The 21836-nt window shown below is 46.6% G+C and overlaps 1 protein-coding gene across 13 annotated transcripts in view; it reads right to left on the reverse strand.

The window, feature by feature from the left end:
- Positions 1-21836, reverse strand: part of FAM168A (family with sequence similarity 168 member A) — a 179533-nt gene that overhangs the window by 65661 nt on the left and 92036 nt on the right. For 12 of the 13 annotated variants that reach the window (XM_080559739.1, XM_080559738.1, XM_080559736.1 and 9 more), the window contains one exon: positions 17512-17599. In XM_080559739.1, coding sequence (XP_080415865.1) covers positions 17512-17581 — 70 coding nt within the window. In that variant the 5' untranslated portion in view covers positions 17582-17599. Of the gene's footprint in view, positions 1-17511; positions 17600-17870; positions 17976-21836 lie in introns of those variants that run through there. The other variant, XM_080559745.1, reaches the window with a different exon arrangement.

Raw genomic sequence — 21836 nt, forward strand, 5'->3', positions numbered from 1 at the left:
AAAGCGTTTGGTCTGTCCCACAACCGAAGGGCACCTTTGCAAACGTCATAAGGGGAGCAGCTTCTGGCTTGGGTTCACGTGGGCAGAGCTGGAGGCTGCCCCATGACCCTATTCCTCTTTTGGGGGAAGCAAAAGGGGCTTCTCCATGGCCAAAGCCCCAGGTGGGCTCCACGTGTTGCAGGAACGTGCCCGCAGGGACCCACCTGCACCGCCTCGAGCTGTAAATTAGCCAAGGGAGCCCCGGGGAGCTGTCGGGATGATTTAATCACGGGTTAATGCAGGAGCTGGAAGGCGCACAAGTGGACGACTCGCTGGATAATCAATAGCTGCGTGCTTGCTGAGTCAGTGCCTGGCAGCGTTTGATACCGAGCTCGTGGCAGATGCCTCCTGAATTCCCCTTCGCTTGCTTCACGCCACTCTCAAAACGCTCCCTCTGCTCGTTTGGAGCAGACTACAACGCTGAATGCTTCTTTCACATGAATGCCGTGTCCCTTCCTGCTCTAGCACAGAAAATAGAAGCTACGTACGCCACCCACGCAGTGCACGCAGGCCGAGAACCACTTGTCTGCTAAGCCGCACGTCCCCGAAATTGCCTGGACGGCAGCTGAGCCGATGAGGTAGAGCTGAAAAGCTCCGTCTGCTGCGTGCCATCTATTTCCCCGGTGTCCCAAGGTTGCGTGAGCTGCCCTCGTTTATCTCAGCAAAACGCTACATTAGGGGCAACAAACTCCGCAGCGAGGACCACCTCGTATCTCCCTCCTGCAAGGAAAAATATTCTCCTAAAAAATAAAGTGAAGACTTTGCCCCCCCCGTTCTGTGTTTACTGAGGCTCTTCTGCGAGCTCTGGGAGATTTTGTCTCAAATTCAGTCAGCATCAAGGATGGGAAATGTCTCCTCGAGATGGAAAATTTGACCTGTTTTAATTCTGTAAATTATCAAAAAATGGCAAGTAAGAAAACCAAGCTGGGGATCTTTCATTTAAGCTGAGGTTTAATCTCTTCAGAACCAAGCAAGAAACAAAACAAGAAAAGAGGAGGAAGCGGACAACCTCCATAAAGGCTTGGGTTGAAGACGAACACGGGTTTACCAGCTCTGCCAGCTGATGAAACACATTGGGTTTTCCACAGGAATCCAGAAAGAAGAGGGAAATGTAAGGCTCTGAGCTCAAGACCCACTTCGATACCCGATACATCTTCAGAGCCGAGGGCAATAAAATGCCCCTGCACAGACAGGACCTAAAACCATCACTGCAAGCGCCAAGCCAAGCCAGGGATCCAAGCAGCAAAAGAAGAAGCCACAGACAGATGAGAAATCCTCCTATTAGAACAAAATTACTATAATAAATACCAGCAATATTTTCGAGGGGCACAAACGACGTAACACTTTCATAAGTTATTGTTCTACATTTTTGCTTACTCCTTGATCTCAAGGCTTCAAAGATTTGTTTATTATGGTAAAACGAAGTATTTAAGAGCGGATTCCTGCCTGGGATGACTGCTTTGGTATCCAAGGAAAAAACGCCCCGGCTGCCTGGAGCTGTTTGCCATCCTTGTTTACTGACAGACGAAGCTCGCGCACATCACGCTGTGTTGTTTCCAAGAAATATTGGAAATAGCTGCCGAGGGTTTATGTTTCTCCGAAATCTTCGCAAGCCGATTCTCCAGACAAGCTTTTCGCGGCCGGTGTGTAACCAGACAGAGCAAACCTTCCTGCGATGAAAGGATTTTGCACAGCTCTCTTCACCCTCTAAGTGATCTCTTCACCCTACAAGTTGATGGCATACCAAGTGACAGCACTGCACCGTCATCGAGGGGAAATGGAGGAGGACCCCTCTGCATCCCAGGCAGCCTGAACCCAAACTCCTGGCCCCGTTTTCGGCGCGAGGGAGCCCAGCTCCTGGTGGCTGCAGCCCAGCCCCGCTTCAGGCCAGGCACAAGGCTGGAATTGCCAAGCCCGGGCTCTTCCAGCTGCAGGTCGAGGTCTTCTGCCATCTGAGCAGCCCTCAAGGACGGCCTACGATGACAAAACCCTCCGGTACAGAAAAGTCTGCTCCCTCGCATTACTAAGGGAACTGAACAGACTTAATTTGTTCCTGCACTGATTTAAATAAGATGAATTCCAGCAGGGAAATCTGAAGAACCCTGTCTTCCCCCTCCCTGCTAAAATAACACATTACCACACGCCTTTACCACACCTGCTAATGAGAGAGGAAGGAAACCGGATTTTTCTGCGCCTGGAGATTTCTTAGGGCGATTCGCCGGAGCTGCTGGTCCCAAACATAGCAAGCACACACATTGCCGTGTGCTCTGCTAACCACCACGTCGTGAGAAATGACCATCCTGTTGCAGAAATTCAAATTACAACCCAAAGAACGCCATAGCAAATAAAAAACGCAAGCAACGAAATCTACTTAGCGCAAACGCCACCAGAGGTGTTATTAATAACTCGCATCAATTATACTAGGCATATACTTTAGAGCTAGTGAAGGCAGCCATTACAGGAACAACTGCTGCTAGGAAATGCTAAATGCCCTCTTGTAGACAAAAAAAAAGCCAAGAAATTATTTGGAGAACAGCACGTGCACAGAACTCGGTGGGAACATCTCAAGAGACAGTCACACACCTTACAGCACACGTAGTTCTCCGTGAGTAATACCCGTGTAGTTATGTAATGTCCTCTACAAGTGCTAGTATGAGCAATTTACCAAAGGGCTTTATAGCTCATTATTTCCCTCGTTAAAGACCTCGATGGCCAGGTTTCACTGGCACCGTGTGCCATACGCTGTCCGGGCTGCACAAATGGATGCTAAATCCTACAGCTCGCAGCCGGGGCGAAGCAGAAGCAAAAAATCAACCTTCCCAGGTAATGCTGCTGCCTATGTAACGGCACAATAATGAGACCGAGTTATGGCACAAAAATGTTATTTTTTTGAGTCTTTATGCAAAGTCAGACCACACCAGAAGGCAAAAGGACTCTGATCCTGCAAACAAGACACATTAAAAACTCTACTGATTGCTCCTATCTGCAGTACAAAGATTCAGAATGACCTTACACAGCAAGAGGATTTAATTATCTCGGAGAGGGCAAGATTTTAGATGACTGAAAAAGAACGTTTTGGAACTGACGATAAGCTCCCGAGCTAAACAAGGCTAAAATTATTGATCGAAATACTATCTGCATCTCCACACCATCTCTTAAAACAAAGAGCTTTACGGCAAGAAGCAGGAACACCGACCACCGCCAGCACTCCGGGGGCGATGAACGTAAAGGAGATGCCCACAGACCCCGTGCACCTTGTCCTCCTTGTGCGACTTTTGTGGAAGGAACATGATAGTCAGATCATCTGCATCTTCACAGCATAGATGGGAAATAGGTGGGAAATACCCTCACATGGGATTTTTTTTTTGAAATTTTGGCAAAAGCAGCTAGCCCTAAATACATCCTTGTTAATCCATGGTGTCACCTCTCTAGCGCAGCTGAAACAGGGAGGCCATCTCCATCTCACCCTTTTCGATTTTGGAGTAGCCGTGCTCACATCCACTGAAGAGGAGTAAAAGGAAAAGCCTCATCGATAGAAATCCTACATGTTACACCATGAATATCAGCCATACAGCGAAGGAGGCACTGAGGATGGCTTCAGAAGGTCCTGAGACAGCCAGGGCTGGCCCCAGCAGAAAGGGGCAAAGAAGCCACCACTGGCCTTGGCTATTTATTTTTATTTAATTCCTAATTCCACCTGACGAGGAGGAGATTCCCATGATTACATGAATTAGCTAGATAACAATAAGATAAAAGCACAAAAAAAGGGAAACTCACAAGGTGAGTTCATCTCTAATATTCCATGGCATGCCAGTAATTTTTTAGCTGATCAAGCAAACATTACTCCAGTAAAACTCCCTTTGTAAACTGAACACAGACACAGAGAAAACTTGATTTCGGTGTGAACTCCTCTGCACCAGGTAGCTTTTTGTAATGTCAAAACCTAAGCGTAATTCTACATTTTGTGCTGTCAGCAAAATCATCCCATTACCTCTGGGATTTGCCTAAAAAAACACAAGCCTTTTTTCTTTTTCCGAAACCAACTAAATGGCTAAAACGAAATGACCGTTTTAAATGTGCTCTCATGGTCTTCTATGTTTTTTTTCTTCCCTTGCAGATGTTTTTCTCAGCGTCCTCTGCAGAACCTGAAGTTTTCCGGCAACTTGCTGCAACAATTAGGGCCATAGGCAAAGAAGAATACAACATTTGCTGGCGCAACAGCAAATGTAAATGTTAAAAGTCACACGAGGGGAGGTAACAGAAAGGAGGGCACATACTAGACAAATGCATCGGGAACGTGTAGTGCACGGCCCATCCCTGCGAGGGCTGAAGGAGGGATGGGCGACCTCGGGGGTCTCTGTTCCTGACTTCCAGACTTCTGCGAGGCTCATTAACAGCTCCAGGCACAAAGCATCAAACGCCTCAAGTAAAAGTTGGTCTCCATGGGAATGGAGGACAAACTAAAAATAACTGTAAGACGGCATTTTAACAATTTTGCGAGAGATTGTCATGGCAATGAAAGGAGTTGTAACCTGTTGTCATGATAACCAAAGTTTTAAATTAATGGGAAAGCATTCTGCTTCCACTTCATCTTTATTCAGCATGGGTCTAATGTCCACAATGGGAGAATTACACATTGCTGCCTTGAAGGACCGAGACAGCTGGGGAGAGAGACAAGGGAGGGATAATGCACTGTCTGGTGAAATAAAAGAAATTAAAGAACCCCACAGCCAAACCAAAGCACTGTTAGGACAGAACAGAAACTGGAGATGAAAACACACTGGGAGGTGTGCTGGGCCTTTCGGAGGGAGACTTTCCCCTCTGCCCTTCAACATGGAGATAACGTGATATTTTAGGCAGGGAGCAGGCAAGAAATCAACTCAAGAAGTCACTAACGATAATTTAGGCAGGGAGCAGGGAAGCCCCCTTGAGCCAAGCTCTCCGGCTGAAGCACTGCTAATGCTCAGGGAAGCAACAACACGAACGAGTTATTGTCTTGATGGAGACAAATGAACGGGACCAAGCCAGTTAGGCCATGTTATTGCCAGCTCTTCCCCTTCACCCGGGGTATTTGCACTTTGCAGGACACTGGCGTTGGGATCTGCTGGGGTTTCCAGCGCTCTGCCCACTGCTTTTCACTACTTTATTATTTATTTGCACCGTTTTCGGTGCGTTTTGAAACACTGAAGACTCTGTCTCGTTTAGGGATGCTGCCAAGCACTAGCTCGGGAGTAGCACAGCGAGAGTCCGGCTGCTGTTTTCAACGGGAACCAAAAAGCAGGCGTGCCTGGCGGAGTGGGCACCACCCCGCCTGTACGAACAAATCCCCGTTGTTAGCACACAAAAGGTTGGTGTTCCTCGTGCCGCAGCGTCCAGCTCCCAGCGTGTGCTCCTAGCACAGCTGGCTCAGATTTGTTGAAGGAATGGCGGAAGCGCGGTTGAGAGAAAAGCACGTGCTGATGGCAGCTGTATTAGTGTCCTGCAACAATTAGCAAGTCTTTAAGGCCACAGCACATTAAAAATCAGCGTCCAGTTTCTCAAGGCACCAGGACTAGGGAAGAAAAAAGTCCTACGGCCATAAAACATCCACACAGAGAGAAAAAGGGGCGTGAAGTCAGTCAGCAACAATGCCTAATGACTCACAAAGGGCAAGGCCAGATGAAAAGGAGAAAGTTTCCAATGGCCACCAGCTCCCCTAGGGCACAGTGGCACGGCCAAACCGTCTGCCTTTGCCAGCCGAGGGGACCCAGGAGCCTTGACAAGCAGTTGATGGCCACATCCCTCGCTATCCATCCAGCATGCAGGTGATCCTGGCAGACTCTGTGAATATATTCACCTTGGGGGTGTGAGTAGGACAGAGCAAGCAAGATGAGAGGTCCCTGCCTCAGGCTCAAAGCAAGCCATGTTCTACTGAAAGACTATGTGGCCACTATTGGGTCTTCATTTACGAAAAATGACTCTGTCTACCCCAAAATTGCTATGGGAGTTAATTATACCACTGCTTCCTGAACTATTTTCACAGAATCACAGAATGGTTTGGGTTGGAAGGGACCTTAAAGATCATCCCATGGGCACAGACACGTCCCCCCAGCCCCCCGCAGCCTGGCCTTGGGCACTGCCAGGGCTGGGGCACCCCCAGCTCCTCTGGGCAGCCTGGGCCAGGGCCTCAGCGCCCTCAGAGGGAAGAATTTCTTCCCAAGGCCCCCCACAAGCCTCCCTCCTGCCAGGCTCCAGCCGGTGCCCCTCGTCCTGTCCCCCCAGCCCTGACAAAGAGTCCCTCCCCAGCTTCCCTGTCCCCCCTGCAGGCCCTGGCAGGCCGCTGGCAGCTCTCCCCGGGGCCTTCTCTTCCCCAGGCCCACCACCCCCAGCTCTCTCAAAGTTTATGAGGAACAAAAAGCCATTCTTGCAACCGAATGCCTGAACAGAACACGACTCTTTACCCACACCTTCCACCTGCAATAGGAAATGACCTTCACCTCAGGAAATAGTTACTAATTTGAAATAAGAAGAAACTAGAGGTAAACAGAAGCTCAGATGCGTACACACTCCTGAACACAACAGCTCATTTTCAGGCTGCTCAAATCAGTTTTTTCCCCTATCTGATCTCATTCATGGTTATAATGTGCTTTGCACCTCCTGGGAATGCCACCACAACCAACAGCTCCTTGTCCCTTGAGATGGATGCTCTTCTCTGCAATGCACTGGGCTTCTAGTAACGAGAGACGCTAACTTCATTTTTGAGCGTAAACAGATGGCAATAAATCAAGTGTAAGGCTGAAAATGCCCTTGTTTACTTAGTAAAGGGACTTAATTCACGATGAGATACAAAGGTCTTCACCTGTCACCACCCCAGGGTTTCATTCTCGCACTTCCCTCTCCAACCCTCGCATCCAGTATCTGTTGCCCACATCTCATCTCAAGTCCTGCGAGAGCTCCTCTTTTCAGCCTGACTTCCCTGTTATTTGAGGTGCTTTTCTCCTTCTTCACAACAAGACTCAAACTTAGGTCTTTCTTAAGGCACCTCTCCAACAGCACATAAAAGAGGAAAGAAATGCAGTGACTTGTAACGCACAACTCATCACGCCTTGACCTGCGGGGACAGTGTAAGCAGCGGCACAATTTGGCTCTCAGCTAAACAAAGATGTATTGGATACTGCAAGCTCAGTGAAGAAAAACCATGTTTTCCAAAGAACTGAAAACCTACAGCGGGTAAACACCTGCCAGATGTGGTCCTGAGAGCTGGGCCCCAGGCAGCAGAGACATGCAGGGCTGCTCCAACAGTGTGAAACCCCAAATCCACGGCCAGAACAAGGACCAGGGGACAGCCTCCTACATTTGCCACGATGCTGCATTCCCAACAGTTCATTACCCAGAGCCCAGCCTGTCCTAAAAGCGGCGTTTTTTTCCACTTGGGAATTACAGCTCTGTCTCAGCCCCCTGTGCTGTGGCTGTGCGGATTTAAGGAGCTTTACGATGAAGCTGTTGACAAACACATTTATCGTGGCAAGATCTGGAGATGGCTAACACACAGCCCTCATTCCTGCAAGGAGCGAGCACCTCTTTGTATCAGCAAAAATTTGGGGGCTAGGGTGGTCAAGGGGAAGGGAAGGAAAAAAGGCCCTAACACTAAAGAGTCTTTCAGGACTCGTTTATTTGAACAGTGCCAAGCAAGCTCACTGATGCAATATTTTCTTCCTGCACTCTGAGCCAGGGCTTTGGGATCTAATAAATCATCTCTGGCCGCAGAGACATTAAAATTCTAGCCCAGTACTGCATTAGATGAAACGAGGCCGAATGCCAGCAAGCGCGTAGAGAGGGAAAGGCAGGCGCACGCACTTATAAAATAAGTGTAAGAATGTCTTTGCATATAAGCAACTCCCCATTTCAGTTTCAGTTGGGGCTAAATAGAACACAAACAAAACAGCAAAACAGATTAACAAGGCAGAGCTAGACCACGCCACTTTGGGAGAGCTGATCCACATGGAACTAAAACTATGAGGTTTGGTACAAAGCACAGTAGAAAAATAGACGCGGTAATTTACAGATCTGGTACAAACTGGGGAACTATTTCTGAAGCTTATAAAAGTCTTTTACGACCCCGTACCAGATCACATTTCTGTACATAAAGACAGACCTCTGCGCTGTGCTGCATTGACTGCGCACAGTGTAAAAAATAATTGTGCACCAGGAGAGGAGAAAAATTCAATATTTAATCTACAGACACGTTTCCAGAAGTCAAGCCACAAAATTTTAATTTATTACTTTCAGACTACAAAAATACAACAACAAATATCTAACCACTTATTTGCTGTGCCAGGCAAAAAAAGAAAACGGAGGCGGGGAGAGAGAAGGCAGCAAATATTAAGTGTTTTGCGCTGATCATAAGGCAGCACTGAAGTTTATTTTCAGTCATTTAATTGAAGCACCTGAGGATTTAAGAGGTATTGAATGTGTGCTGTGCAAGTATGCATCGAGAAAAATAAGAAAGGATATGAATTCAAACTGGAAATGGCAGAAAAAAAATATGCAGAAAAAAAAAGGCATATATTTCAGACTCAGTGAGAGTTTAACTTACAACGGAGAGATTCCAGGCAGGCGTGTGGTTTCAGGGCTAGCAGACATTTTGTTTTATTACCAATCCCCATCTCAAATTCACACCATTACCAGGTCCTGTGTTCTTCTCAACTGGGCAAACTGGAGAACCAGAGCTAGTTTAAAGGGAAGGGCAATAGTTACGGGGGTTTGGAAAGCATCGAGGCTGAGAGGATTTTAAGATCTGACGTGTGGCAAATCCAACGTGACTTTGCAATGTGAACTAGCGGCATGAAGACCCACAGTGCTGCAGAAAGGGTACCAGGATGGCCAGCGGGACCTCTGATGGCATCTACAACGTCCCTGTCGGACATCAGCAAAGGCAACGGCGCTTCTCCAACGGCACGAGTCTTGGAAAGAGCCTCTCACACCACGTTTTGGTTTGGGCACTTCAGTTACTTGAAAGGCACAGAAAAAACTTCAGGAAGAGAATAATAATTGTCATCAAGAGAACAGGCAGATCGATGTGACAAAAAAATAAAAGGATGAAACATAAACATTAGCAATGAAGAAGACGGAGCCAACTGGCTATATTGAAGTAACATGTAGGAAGAGACATTTTAAATGGGCTAAAACACAGAACCATGACTGCACAAAGAACTACAAAGCGCAGACTGCTTACAAACACACTGCAGACAAAGAAAGCCAACAAAAAATAGAGTTTCATTCTATGATATACAGGGACTAAGAAATCGCAAAGGAAAAAAATTACATTCACCGATTTTAATACTTGACATACATTTTAAAAGCCCAAATTGCTGGTGAGAATTTCTCTACATGCGACGTAAGACAGAGCTTTAGCAGAGCTCATGCTTCAAAATAAAGCTTATTTCTTCCCCAAGTGAGTGAAGAGTTTCTGATTATATGCCAACAGTCTACAGCAGTGACCAACACAAAAAATCCTCTGTTCGCCTCCTATGTCCTTTAAATGAAGAGGCACTTTCTCCTTCAAAACACGCTTCCAAGGCCACCTCTTCCTTCCCCCTCTAGTCTTTTTTCTTCCCTGCCTTATACGTGTCTGCTTCAGCCCTAGTCATTTAATCTTTTTATTTCTTTTTCACTACGAGGAAAAAACAAAATCAATATTGTAGCCGAGCAGTGCGGCACAGCACAAAACCGCTCCCTGCGCTAAGCGAGCCCATCGGATTAAAAGGCACACAATGGGCTCATTCAGGAACACATAACCTGAGTTGTGTTTGCGTTTAAGTTCTGAGACCATTCTGGTTATTTACAACACGGGGAAATTCAAAAGCACGTAGAGCCTTACGCAAACAGTCGCAACGCCAAACGAGGGGCGAAGGATGCTCCCCGAAGTTCTGCGGGGCTCCGGGGAAGGCTGACGGCGCTGGACCGACCTCTGAGGGAGCTGAGCTTACAAGTGCGTGCAAGGATCCGTCCCAATCCCTATTTCCATGTTCTGAAATGGAGCTTTGCAGCGCCCCAGGTGATCGGTTGGTGCCCGCTCTCCTTTTCTAGCACTACAAGGAAAGAAGGAAGCCTTTCATCCTGGCACGTGGGGACACAATTGCCCATCGCCCGGCCCTGCTGCCATCTGTGGTATGTCCACAGCCAACACGTGCCCAAAGTACAGCCGTCAGCACGCTCACAAATACCCCAAATCTCACCGACGGCTCCCCGCTTCGTCCTCCCTCACTCCCCCAAAGAGGGAAACCTGTGCCTCGTTCCCTGAGGGGACCTACGCTTGCTGTGACTTCAAGAAACTCCTCGATTTAATTTATTACTATGAATTAGCCACCGGTGATCGGCTAAGCAGAGCTGAAACTCCATCAGCTTCCAGCACTGAGAAATTCAGCAAGTCGCTTGGTAGTGTTGCTGTACAAAAACTATGCATTTAAACACAAAAATAACAAGAGCCTACACAAGTCAGAGCTCATTCCTCTCCCAGTCAAGTACGATTTGCCTGTCTGCTCTATACACACCAATTAATAAACATGAAGAAACGCCAGAGGAAAAATATTCACTGTACCCACTTCATACATTTTTAATCACCCTGAAATCAATTCAACGCCCTGAACACAGTTTAAAATTCCTGTTTTACAGAACCAGTAAGCAGTGGATCACCTAATTAAATCCAGAGATGGCTTTTCGCAATCAATGGAAGCGGTGGGCATGCATGCAGAAGCCCAAGCAAAGGCAAGGAGGGGAACGCCGCATCCCTGCCTCCTTCAGCATCACGGCCGTTTGCCTTGTGCTCCTTGGCACTCCCCGCAAACGTGCTGAGCAACGCCAAAAGAAAGGAAAAAGTCTCGTTTATCCTCTTCACGCACAGCAGTTCTGAAAGAACTCGGTTTTCTTGGCCGAAGAACTAATCCGTTATCAAAGGCGTAGCCTTGCCAGAGAATAATATAGCAAATTTTTAATTTTAAGTTAATAAGAAAGGCTGAAATCAAGCCTAGAATTATCTTTGTCTCACAAAGAGTATGCAAAGGAGGATTAAAGGCCGACTAGAAATCCTATCAGAACATCCTTCCACCTTTGACAAAATCAGAGGCTACTGGCTTTCAACGTACGGGTGAATTAAATGAGGAGCAAAGCTGACAGTGTAAATCAGGTCAGCCATGCCCAAGGTTCAGTGACCAACACAAAATACATGAATTAAGAAGAAAAAATAAAAAAACACATGGAAGAGCCCCGAAACGTCCTGTCCTGCCAACAAAACCAATGGCTGGAAGATGCCGATTCCCTCTGCTAGTCTTTATGTCAGAACAAACGTTGTGGTTTCACCTTGGGAAAAGGGACGAAACCGTGTCCTTGCCCATGGCAGGGGTTGGAATTGGATGGGCTTTGAGGTCCCTTCCAACCCAAACCATTTGGTGGTTCTATGAAAATTCACGCTCCGCAAGGGCTGTGTGGGCACGTTGCTGTTCTCCGCATCTCTAGCTCATGGTCTCCCAAACCTTTACAGAGAAAAATAATTTTCATTCGGGGCTGGAGTGTTTTGATTTCTGTCTTCTCATGACAGCTAAACTCTCGTTTATGGAAAGGGATTTCTGTTCAAACAGAATCAGGCTCTGCTGTCTGCACGATTTTGGCTTCAGACCTGTGCTGCGTGCCAGCATGGTTCACAACTACAAGAGCATCGGTTCGTCTAACTCCTTAACCCTCTCGGGGATCCCCCTGAAAGACCTCCAAGAACACAGACAAGTAAGAAAACTATCAAACTGATGCCTTTCCGCCAACACAAAAACTAGCAATTAGTATACCGACTCACAAAGTTGTTTGCCTACCAGCCGTGCCCATTCTCTAACACAAAATCTTACAGCAATAACCACAAGTGTGCATTACACTGTAAATCTAAGTTATGTTACTGTCGTATGTTTCTTTTAGCGCTCTCAAAAATCTCACAGAGTCACTTGAAGAAGCAGGAAAATCAATTAACTGGGGAAGGAAATGAAGCCAGCCCCTGCAGACAGCACAAAAAAGGCAGCAGTGACACAGGGAGACGCGACAAACAAATGACAAAGTGCTTGGGATGTGTCCTTAAGTCAGAAGAAATAAGACGATTTTATTCTTTAAACTGAAGAAGCAGCAACCCTTACTTCAGGAAGAACATCTAAGAAACATACTGGGTCTTGCAGCAAGACCACAAATGAATTGCAAATGCGATTCTTGGTGAATCCTGTGCAGGATAAAACTTGCTGAGCAGCTACCCGGGAATATTTATTTCACATTAGTGGCTCACGAGAAGTGCCTCTGGGCAGTCTAGGCTAATCCACTTTGGAAACTGAACAGAACCCAGTTGCACAAAGGCTTTTATTAAAAGGCGTCAGGTTCCTCCTGGTGAAACAAGGCCAGCTCTCCATACACATGCAGGTCCTTGCCAGCTGGGGGAGAGAAGAAAAAGGCTCTGCATGGTGTGAAAAGTTGCAGGGATGGAGCAAGGCGAGCAGCAGCAGGACCAGAAGAAGGCTTGCCTGATCTTCCCTGAAAAGCTAGAGAACGAGCAATGGAGGATGGTGCCTTCCTGCCCTCTCCAAGGGAAAAATTAGGGGAAGAGTGAGCTCCTTGTAGACCTGGCAGTGCAGAGCAAGGCTCTCCAAGAAAGGTAGGGGAGATTCGCTAACCTAAAAGGAAGTGGAGAATCACTAACGAGCTTCACAACTCCGGGCTCTTGGCCTTCCCTATCAGTTATTATTTAGCAATGACTGCAATGACTGCAGTTGGGGTCAGTCTCCCCAAGGTTCCTGAAGCACCTTACCAGCATATTAATCAGCTTGTGAGAGGGAAAACAAGAATGGTCTGAGCTCGTACAAGCGCTTTGAGAGTTTCATGCTTCAGGTCAAGCGAGCTAGAGGAGAGACCGATTCTTCATCCCTGATACCACACCAGCGAGCTCATCTGTTTGCTGCAGGACTGGCGCGCGCCGAGGACACGCGCCTTGGCTAAAGTTGACTCAACTTGCATTTTGAGTGGTGGTGGCATTGCATGGCTCCTCTGAATATCCAACATCTGTGGCCTTGGGTGCTGGGGAGGATTGAAAATACAGCGTTAATAGCTGCTGGAGACTCTTCTACACTGAAAGGGATCCCATCACCAGCACTTGGGCGCACGGTCTCCTTGCAGTCAACAACGTTGCACAGGGCTGCAAGGAGAGGCTGCTGGACTGATGTGCATTTTAAGGGGGTAACAGGCTCATGACCTTTTGCAAAATGCTCAGAGTTAACAGCAGGCAAATGTGCCAAAGAAAAAACAGGCGTTTCAACAGCTCACGTTTGGGATAGGCAAAGTGGATTCTACATAAATAAAAAAGCAAATGACAGTCCTTAAACGCGTTTTAGAGTTAACCTCAATTAAAACGACAGCTTACATTAAGATCCAAGTTAATTACAGCCTACTTTAATTAAACAGCAGACGATACTCAAACACCGTTTGCCGCTGATGCTCTGAAGTAAGCCGAACCTGTGGATGGGGAAGCGGTGACGAGCACCAGCGACAAGCACGTGGGAAGCAGGGGCAGGCGGGCAGACAGCCCCGTCCTCAGGGAAAATATTCTGCCCGTGTCCCCCGGGACCAGATCCATAACCAGCTGGAAAATGCACCAGGCTTATTCGCCTCTTTCAACTGAGGATAAGAAAAAAAAAAAAAAACAAGGAGGCTGCAATGCAATAGATCTGTGGTTCTTAAGGACCCAGAAAATTAGATTCACTAACTACAGAAGAAACTAATAGATTTATTTATTTAATAAGAAAGAAGATTTCTTTAATAGATCTCCTGGTTCAAATACGGGATGTTTTGATAAACATTTCTCGTATGAACTTTACACTTCTGACCGTTTCACCTAACAGTTCTACTTCAAAACTTTGGTTTTCTGCTTTTTTTTTTGTATTTCATTATAATTTCCAGTAAAAAATCATCTAATTCACTTTGTTAACCATTTAGAAAATAAGCTACCCTTTACATTTTCTTTAAGGAAGGGCTGAATGGAAAAATTAAGAAAGTAACTAAACGTACGTACACGAAGTACTTGAGCATGTGCCAAGGATTTCCAATTCTCCCCAGCAAACAACAGCCAATCTGGTACCAAAGTTTTGCTTATCTCAAAACACATCTCTCACAAGCATGTAAAATACCAAAGAAGTGAGAAGGAAAAGAAAATCAGATTAAAACTGATAATTTAAACCAAAAGCAATCTATTTGTTATAAAGCATTCGCATTTAGCCCTGAAAAACAAGAGAGGAGAATTCAAGGCGCCGTTACCCTTATTACCACCCTTGGGTTTTTTTCAGCCTACATCCCCCCTGAGTTGTACTCCGCAAGATTATAAATTAATGGTTTATGCATGAACTTTCAGGACAAAAAAAATAAGTAATCCATGTGCTGTACTGGGTTTGGGGTAAAAAGATGAACTCTAAAGCAAACCGAGAACATAGCTTAGGGCTCTCAACCTTTAACTCAGCGTTATTACACTTCAGTGGTTTTCTTGATTTCCATTTCTTGCCCAACGTAAAGCTTAGCATTACTTTTTTCCAGTGCCCTCTACTATTCCAGAAAGATTTTTTTCAATTCTTTTTTAACTCTTACATAAATTATATAAATTATGCATTGTATCCCAAATTGTACCTCAGATAAAAATCTCAGGACAGACGCCACAAGCTCTGTCTCGGGGAAGAATCATAAGGGTTGGAAAGACCTCCAGACCTTGCTTCCCCGCTGTTTCCAACGGAGAAGCACCCAGGGAGCTCTGCCACTCGGCTCTCGGCTACCAAGGCACCATCACGACCCAGGCACTCATTAAACCCTGAAGCCATAACGAGCTCTCAGGGCACGGAAAGGCTTTGTGCAAGGGCCGGGAGGCAACGTCCCTTCCAGATCTACCACCTCACATGCCTCAGCTATTATTTTCAAGCAATTTGAGAAGGAAGTATCTACCAACTCTTTAGCTTCGTGCTTCTCCTGTGAAAAGTCTATTTGGTTTGTCTGTGTGAGTTTTAATATCCTCCAGAATAGCTTGTGGCTACATAATAAACCGTTACATGGCTGAACAATGCAAGTTAAAGCATTGCAAATGAAGTCTCAGACAGAAAGCAAGCATTACATAGGCAGAACCTGGCATTTCTAACGCAACAGTCACGGCAGCCTTCTGTTCGCAGTCGTTGAGAACGCCCTGCACAGTAGCCTGTCTTTGGTATTTAAAGGAAATAATTATGTTTTTTCCCCCTTTTTCACAACATAACTTTAGTTTTCCCACTAAATATTCAAGAAAATTCATTTTTAAATGAGGTTCTGGAATACTATTTGCCTAGCAAAGAAAATAGCTCTTAGTTTACACATTCTTTAACCTACTATCTATTCTGGGACTCGTCATAAGAACAGAGCCCACTGACCCTTCCCACCTGTGCAACGGAAAAGCCAGGCGCTAACATAACTCAGTGCAGCCAGGCCAATCTCCCCCTTTTGGAGCTCCCACTGACATAACCAAGGACCTTGGTACATTTTCTCAAGTCTGATCTGCCTCCAATTTTTTTTTCCCCAAGGTCATCCTGCACATCAGCCACCGCCGCCTCCTCCGTCACCATGAACTCTGCAGGATGAGCGGCCGGAGCCCTCTGGTCCTCCCTCCTGTGCCACCGACCAGAGCTGGCACAACCTGCTCAAGGTGGACAATGGCTTCAATTATTGAAATGCACAATATAATCTTCACGCTGCTTAACCAGCAGGTTATTTTAGAAGATAATTTCCTACTAATGTCACCATTTGACTTATTCAGAATGCAGCCATGTAGAATCGGTTCATTTAAAATAGAAACCACCCTCTAAATTTCTCCCTCCAGAAAGGTCAATGTACGAACCGTATACAGCCTGCAGCTCAATATTTCAATAAAATTGCCTTACCCGGTGCCAGGAAGGCAGCTTCTAAAACATCCAACTGTTGGAGAGCAGATAGAGAAAGTCTACACTGACAAGATATTAGCGTGGAGTTTTCAACACGTGCAGAGAAAGTAAAGTGGGAGAGAAGTAGCCTCTTGTCAAAACCATGCATGCTCTGGAAAGCACAAGATTGCTGTTCTTTCCAGTGCAGGAAAATAACTGTGCACTTAGGAGCTCATTCTATCACCCCAGCACTGCTGGAGTCTGCAGTCCTCTTACAATGGTGATATTTCTGAAGAGATGATTATTCACAGCGAATTTTTTTCTAAGCCTCTAGCGCTTTGGCTGTAAGACCAAAGTTCCCCTGAGCTACAGTATCTCCAACAAAGCAGCATGCATACATTTGATTGGGAAAAAAAAAGAAAGGGTGAATAAAAATGGGGCAAAACCTCTTTGAGGAACTCTCTGCTCCAGAGTATCAGACAGGCCTCCTCGAGCAATACAGCCAGCTCTACTGATCTGCTGGCAGAAACAGCTACCGGAGTCAACGAGAACATTTTATAAATGAAATAGCTGAGAGCATTTATGTTCATTTTCATTTGCTGTTGACCACTTTTGCTCCACAAAAGCATATTCCCAAGCAGTTTCACGCATTAGGCTCAAGTCAACGAACACAGGCAACGCAAACACAAAGAAGGAAGCGTTGATGCAACGCAACGCTTGACAGTTAATTATATCCAACAACACGTTGGCAGGGGGAGTCTTCCAAGGCTGATGTTGTAAGGGGCTTACCAGATCAGAAGAACACCTACAGGTAAACATCATGCACAAGGAAGAACACGGATACACTTAGGCTGAGATTTTCTTTTTGCAGAGCACAATTTCTCTCTGAGCTAAATTCTTTCCGTATTTGTACACGCTGGTTACATAACTCTGGTAAACAAATTTCAGTGCCTTTTTCAAGTATTAAATATGACGCTTTTAGACAATTCCCTCCGTTCCAAAGACGGACTTCAAACAACCATCAGACTTGCCGTTCAACATGAGGCTAACTCAACCAAAGCATAATCTGAAAACAAGAAATCAGTCAACAATGCACTTTAAATCTTCATTTAAAAGAAATCAGTCAACAATGCACTTTAAACCTCCATCTACCAAAACAACTGCATGTTCTCCACAGCAACCCTCTGCAGCAGGGTCCCCGTTGCACGTGGCAGGACCGTTCCAGCACGTGCACCCAAGTCGCTCGGTTCAGCTCTGGAGCCAAGCCCTCCAGTTCCCAGCGGATTGCCCCAGAAATTTCTTGGGCATTTTTTTGTTTAAAGATACACCCTTTTGGTCCTTTTTTTTCAGATTTCTGCCCTCTTCTTAGGAATTGAGGCCCGTTTCTTCTCACTAACCTTACTGTGATGCCCCTGCTGAAAAGTTGAGTTCCCATCTGAGTGGGAATCCCGTTTCTCCCTTAATTAAGGGATTAACGGCTCATTAACAATCCCCTGCTCTCACCACCAAGTGTGAATGTCCACAAGCAGCCGCTGAGCGCCAGACCTACCTGTGTAAGCCATGTTCTTCGGGTTTCCGTAGGGAGCCCCAGGTTGAACGGGGCTGTAAACAGGGTTCATCGTGGAAGACCGGGAACTCTGGAGACAAAAGAAAAGCAGAGTTGAGAAGACTGCCTGCGTTAGGCTTCTGTGCAAAGGTTCTGAGCTGTGCTCCACGCTCGCATTACCAAGTTATAATTCAAGACGCGGGGAGCTGCAAAGAAAAGGATTTACAACCAGGCTTTACAACTAGGTAGCGTATTTAAGAACTCAAGTTTTAGATCCCTCAGTTATTTCTCCTAACTTCTTCACTGTTGGCGTATACTGCCCACAAATATTCCCGGCGCGGATTAATCTTACACAACCCTACCTTCGGGGGGCTCAGCATTCATGACCCCACTTCTAGCGCGCGGCGAACAAAGCCAGGAATTCAGGCAAGGAGGAATTCCTCCAGTTCCTTGGAGGAGCTGATGTTCTGAGGGTGGCAAAAACAACGAGAAATGAGCTATGGCCTTTCAGAAATCAGCAGATGAAAGGCCCTTTGCTGCTGGAGAAACGGAGCTGCTCAAACTGACTACAACAACCTTGTACCCAGGTCTTGGGCGCTGCACGTGGATGCACCAGGCAGTCCAGCAGTGCCCACAGACACGGCGCGGACGGCGAGATTTGCATAGCTCTGCTTGTGAGTTTTATTTCGAGGAAAGCAAGTAACTTGGGAATTTGTGTCTACTGACTGTCAGTTAAGCAACTGCTCAGTTAATTATCTTAATGAAGCACATTCTCAATTCTGATTAATGGGAAAATCAGTCATTAAGCTTTATTAGGCAACACATTTGTCTCCACAGCTACCTAGTGACAGTTTCAAACACGAACCCCAACAATCTTTCTCCAAAACGTGGGGTTTTTAAACGCGTTATTTTACAGCTCATAAATAAAGCCGTCCTTTCCAAACAAGCCTCTGATGATGGGTGCACGATTTGATAGATCATTAACTCCTTCCGCTGTACCTCAGGATAGTAAACAAGTCAAATGTTAAATGCTCGCAACAACCGACTTGACAACAATTACTGCTTAATTAATTAACCTTCCCTCCTCCCCCAAGGTAGCACAGAAGGAGCAATTCTCAAAGCAGAGACAACCGGGGCCGTAAAGCAGGGGGGAAGAATTTACACCTTCGGCAGCGCCCGGCCGTGGCGCCTTTCGAGATGTCTTTGCTCACATCTCCACCACACCAAACGCAGCATGATAAAATGAAACAAGTCGGAAGGAGCCCCCAGAGCACGTAGGACATGTCACCCCTCTGAGCAGGTACTTCAAGAAGTAAGTGGAAAGCATGAGGAGATGATTTGACAGTAGCCAAGTGGGGGAATGCGCTGCCTAGAAGTGCCGACACAGCTCAGCACACAAGGAGGTGCATCCACTGCAGCCAAAATTGCCTCCTTTTTACCCAAATGCCCTGCCCATGCCTCCTTTAATGTTGTTTTTTTCATCTCCCTGCAATGCAGATTCCACATCCGTAGTGGGAGTAAGGCAAGGGGGTGTTTCAGACTCTTAAAGGCCAGAAACCACTCTGACAGGAGGCAGCACCACAAAAATCCTGGGATGAGCCTGCACTAACAAACCCTTGGGGACAATCGGGGACGATCGGAGATCACAGCACCTTGTGCCGAGGCTCCTACAGCCACACACTGTGTTCTGAGGTTTCCTTTGGAGCACGATTACTTTGGTTTTCCGGTCTGAACGTCCCCACCTAGTGCATGGCTTGAATTTGCCTGCAGGCCCATCACTGGGTTCAGTCCCTCCGTCCCACGAGAGGTCGGAGGATACGTGATGGGTAACTGGAGTGAAGCTTCGGAAAGAAACCTGGCCCCCACACACCAACACCACTTTGCACACAGAAATAACTATGCAGTGGGTGAGAGTCACCTCCAAAGTGCAGTGCTAAGACCTAAGAATTACTACCTGTACGCGATGCTTTGTGTCAGAGATGCCACAAGCAGGATCTGAGAGAACAGCAGGAGAGATTCAGAGAGCTGCAAAGATCTCCTGGCCATAATTAACTGTTAAATCATTAGCAGGACCCATAAGTCTGGACAAGAAATGCCCAGTGGGGCAGGGAGTAAGATATCTATTTTAAAAAAACCACAAAGGATCTGGAGAAGGTGGAGAGGCAGCAATCACACACGCTTCCTCGTAACCCCAGCAGGTGGAAGCATGAGAAGAAAAAGACGCTGCAGGTTCAGAACAAGCAAAGGGGGCGGCTGGTTGCTTCATTCGTCTCAGCAAGTCTCTCGCTGACAGGATGGAGGGATTTGGAAAGCCTTCCAAGGGACAGGACCAGTCCCCTTCTCTCCCCCAGACACCTTCTTGGTATTTGCATGGATCTTCTGCAAGCTGATTCAGGTCACCAATCCGGCAGAAAGCAATTTACGTGCTGTTGGGTTACTTCCAGTAGTACCTGGGAAGGTTCTGAGGCACAGACGTTACTGGGTGAGCGTTATACAAAGCTAACAGAGGAGAAACAAAGCTGCAAAATCAAATGAAGAGGCAGGAGACTGGCTGGGACTCGGCATACCCAACTTCAGAGCTGCTCGCACAAGCTCACCTCGCTGCGACCGCATCCCCCTCTCACTCCTCCTTGGCCTCGTCCATCAGACCATGAGCTGCTGGGCAGATGGAGACACGACTGCATTTATACAGAGCCCTGCTCAACACAGCCATCATCTCACTTGAGCTCTTTTGGGCGTAAAGAGTATAAATAAATGATGATTTGGTGAAAATTATTGCCGTGTATGTCTGGCTTGCACTAAGTGTTGTACCAAACAGTAAAAAAACACACGTATTGAGAAGGATGAAAGAAAATGCCTCTTAGCTGAGATAAAAAGATTATAATTGCATTAGGGGGATGAATGTATTGTGAGGAAGAGGCTTGTGCTTCCTCCTTGCTTGGTATGCAGGGCATTATTTCCAGCCGGCATGAAAGACTCCATGCGAACAGCATTTCAGATGGATGATTTTCTTTCTTTCTAGCATCTAGTATTAAAACAGATTCAGATGAGCTCCCAATACATTCTGCAAGACAATACCATTCAAAAACCCATTTTAAATTCATTACAGGCCCCGCATTGTGGCATTCGAACAGCTACACTGAAATGGGAATAAAACAGGATTAGCAAAATTAAACCTCCTTCACCACAATAACTTGCAGCACTTGCTCGTGGCCATGAATACACAACAAAAAGACTAATAGAAATGAATTATAAACAGACAACCGCAAGTATTGCTGTGCTGCACGAAGCTTCCACCACTTTCTAATCCCCGTGACAGGGATGCTCGGTTGCTTAGAAGCTGCTGAGGCTCCACCGAGTAGCCGAAGGAGCAGCTCCAGCAGGAATGCCATGGGAATGAGCTGCTAGCAAACAGTCTCGGGATGCTTCCTGGCTGTAACCTGGTTACATTTCGATCTGTTCTGTCTTTCCCATGAAAGTGCATGACACGCTTCCATCACGCCGGGAGACGACTCCAGATGAAGGGCAAACAGGAGCACGAGGGAGGTCAGCCTGCGAGCTGCCACCACGCCGTCAGCAGCCAACGTGTCACTCAAATCGAGCTCGCACCAGGGACTCCCAAGCTGTGAGCTCAGACTACGTTGCACGAGAAGCAAAATGGAAATGTTTGCATGGTGAATGCTGAGTGCGAGCTGAACAACAGCGTGCTTCTGGACAGCACCGTGCTGCTGGCTCTGCACCGTGCCTTCCTGCTGCCACCACGGCAAGGACGGGACATGGTGGCCCCAGGTCTCTGTCCCCCATCCTGGTGACACCCCAGGACATTGGCTGCTTAGTCCTCTTCCTAGGGAGTACTCAGAACAAAAACCAATGCTGTTGTCACCACCGCCTTGAAATTACCGTAGACGCAAGACACAAGGGACATCTCACCCAGTTATTTGTCATCGGTTTGTTTTGTGCCTTTGGAACAGCTCCGTGTGAGACCAGCTTTGCTGCTTCCCGAAGCCGTTCAAGGCTTTGAGTCTTCAAACATCGAGGGGCATCAACAATTTTACACGTAAACAATTTTTAACGCAAGTATTTCTATGCGCATGTTGGTGGAAGAGGCATCTTACGTTCCTCGGCCACTCTGATGCACAGATCTGAAGGCAGTTCCCACTCCTACCGTACAGAAGCAGGGGAAAAGAAAAATGACACTGAAGAAGATGTAAAAAATCCTAAAAGAAACGAACAAATGTGGCGTGCAAGCTTCGGGAAGTTTATAAAGCTATTTTTCATTTTCTTTGCAGACTAAGTCTGCAAGGATAACGATATAAATAATTTATAAA

Source organism: Anser brachyrhynchus (assembly GCF_964034855.1).
Source record: "Anser brachyrhynchus genome assembly, chromosome: 1".
Classification (NCBI taxonomy): domain Eukaryota; kingdom Metazoa; phylum Chordata; class Aves; order Anseriformes; family Anatidae; genus Anser; species Anser brachyrhynchus.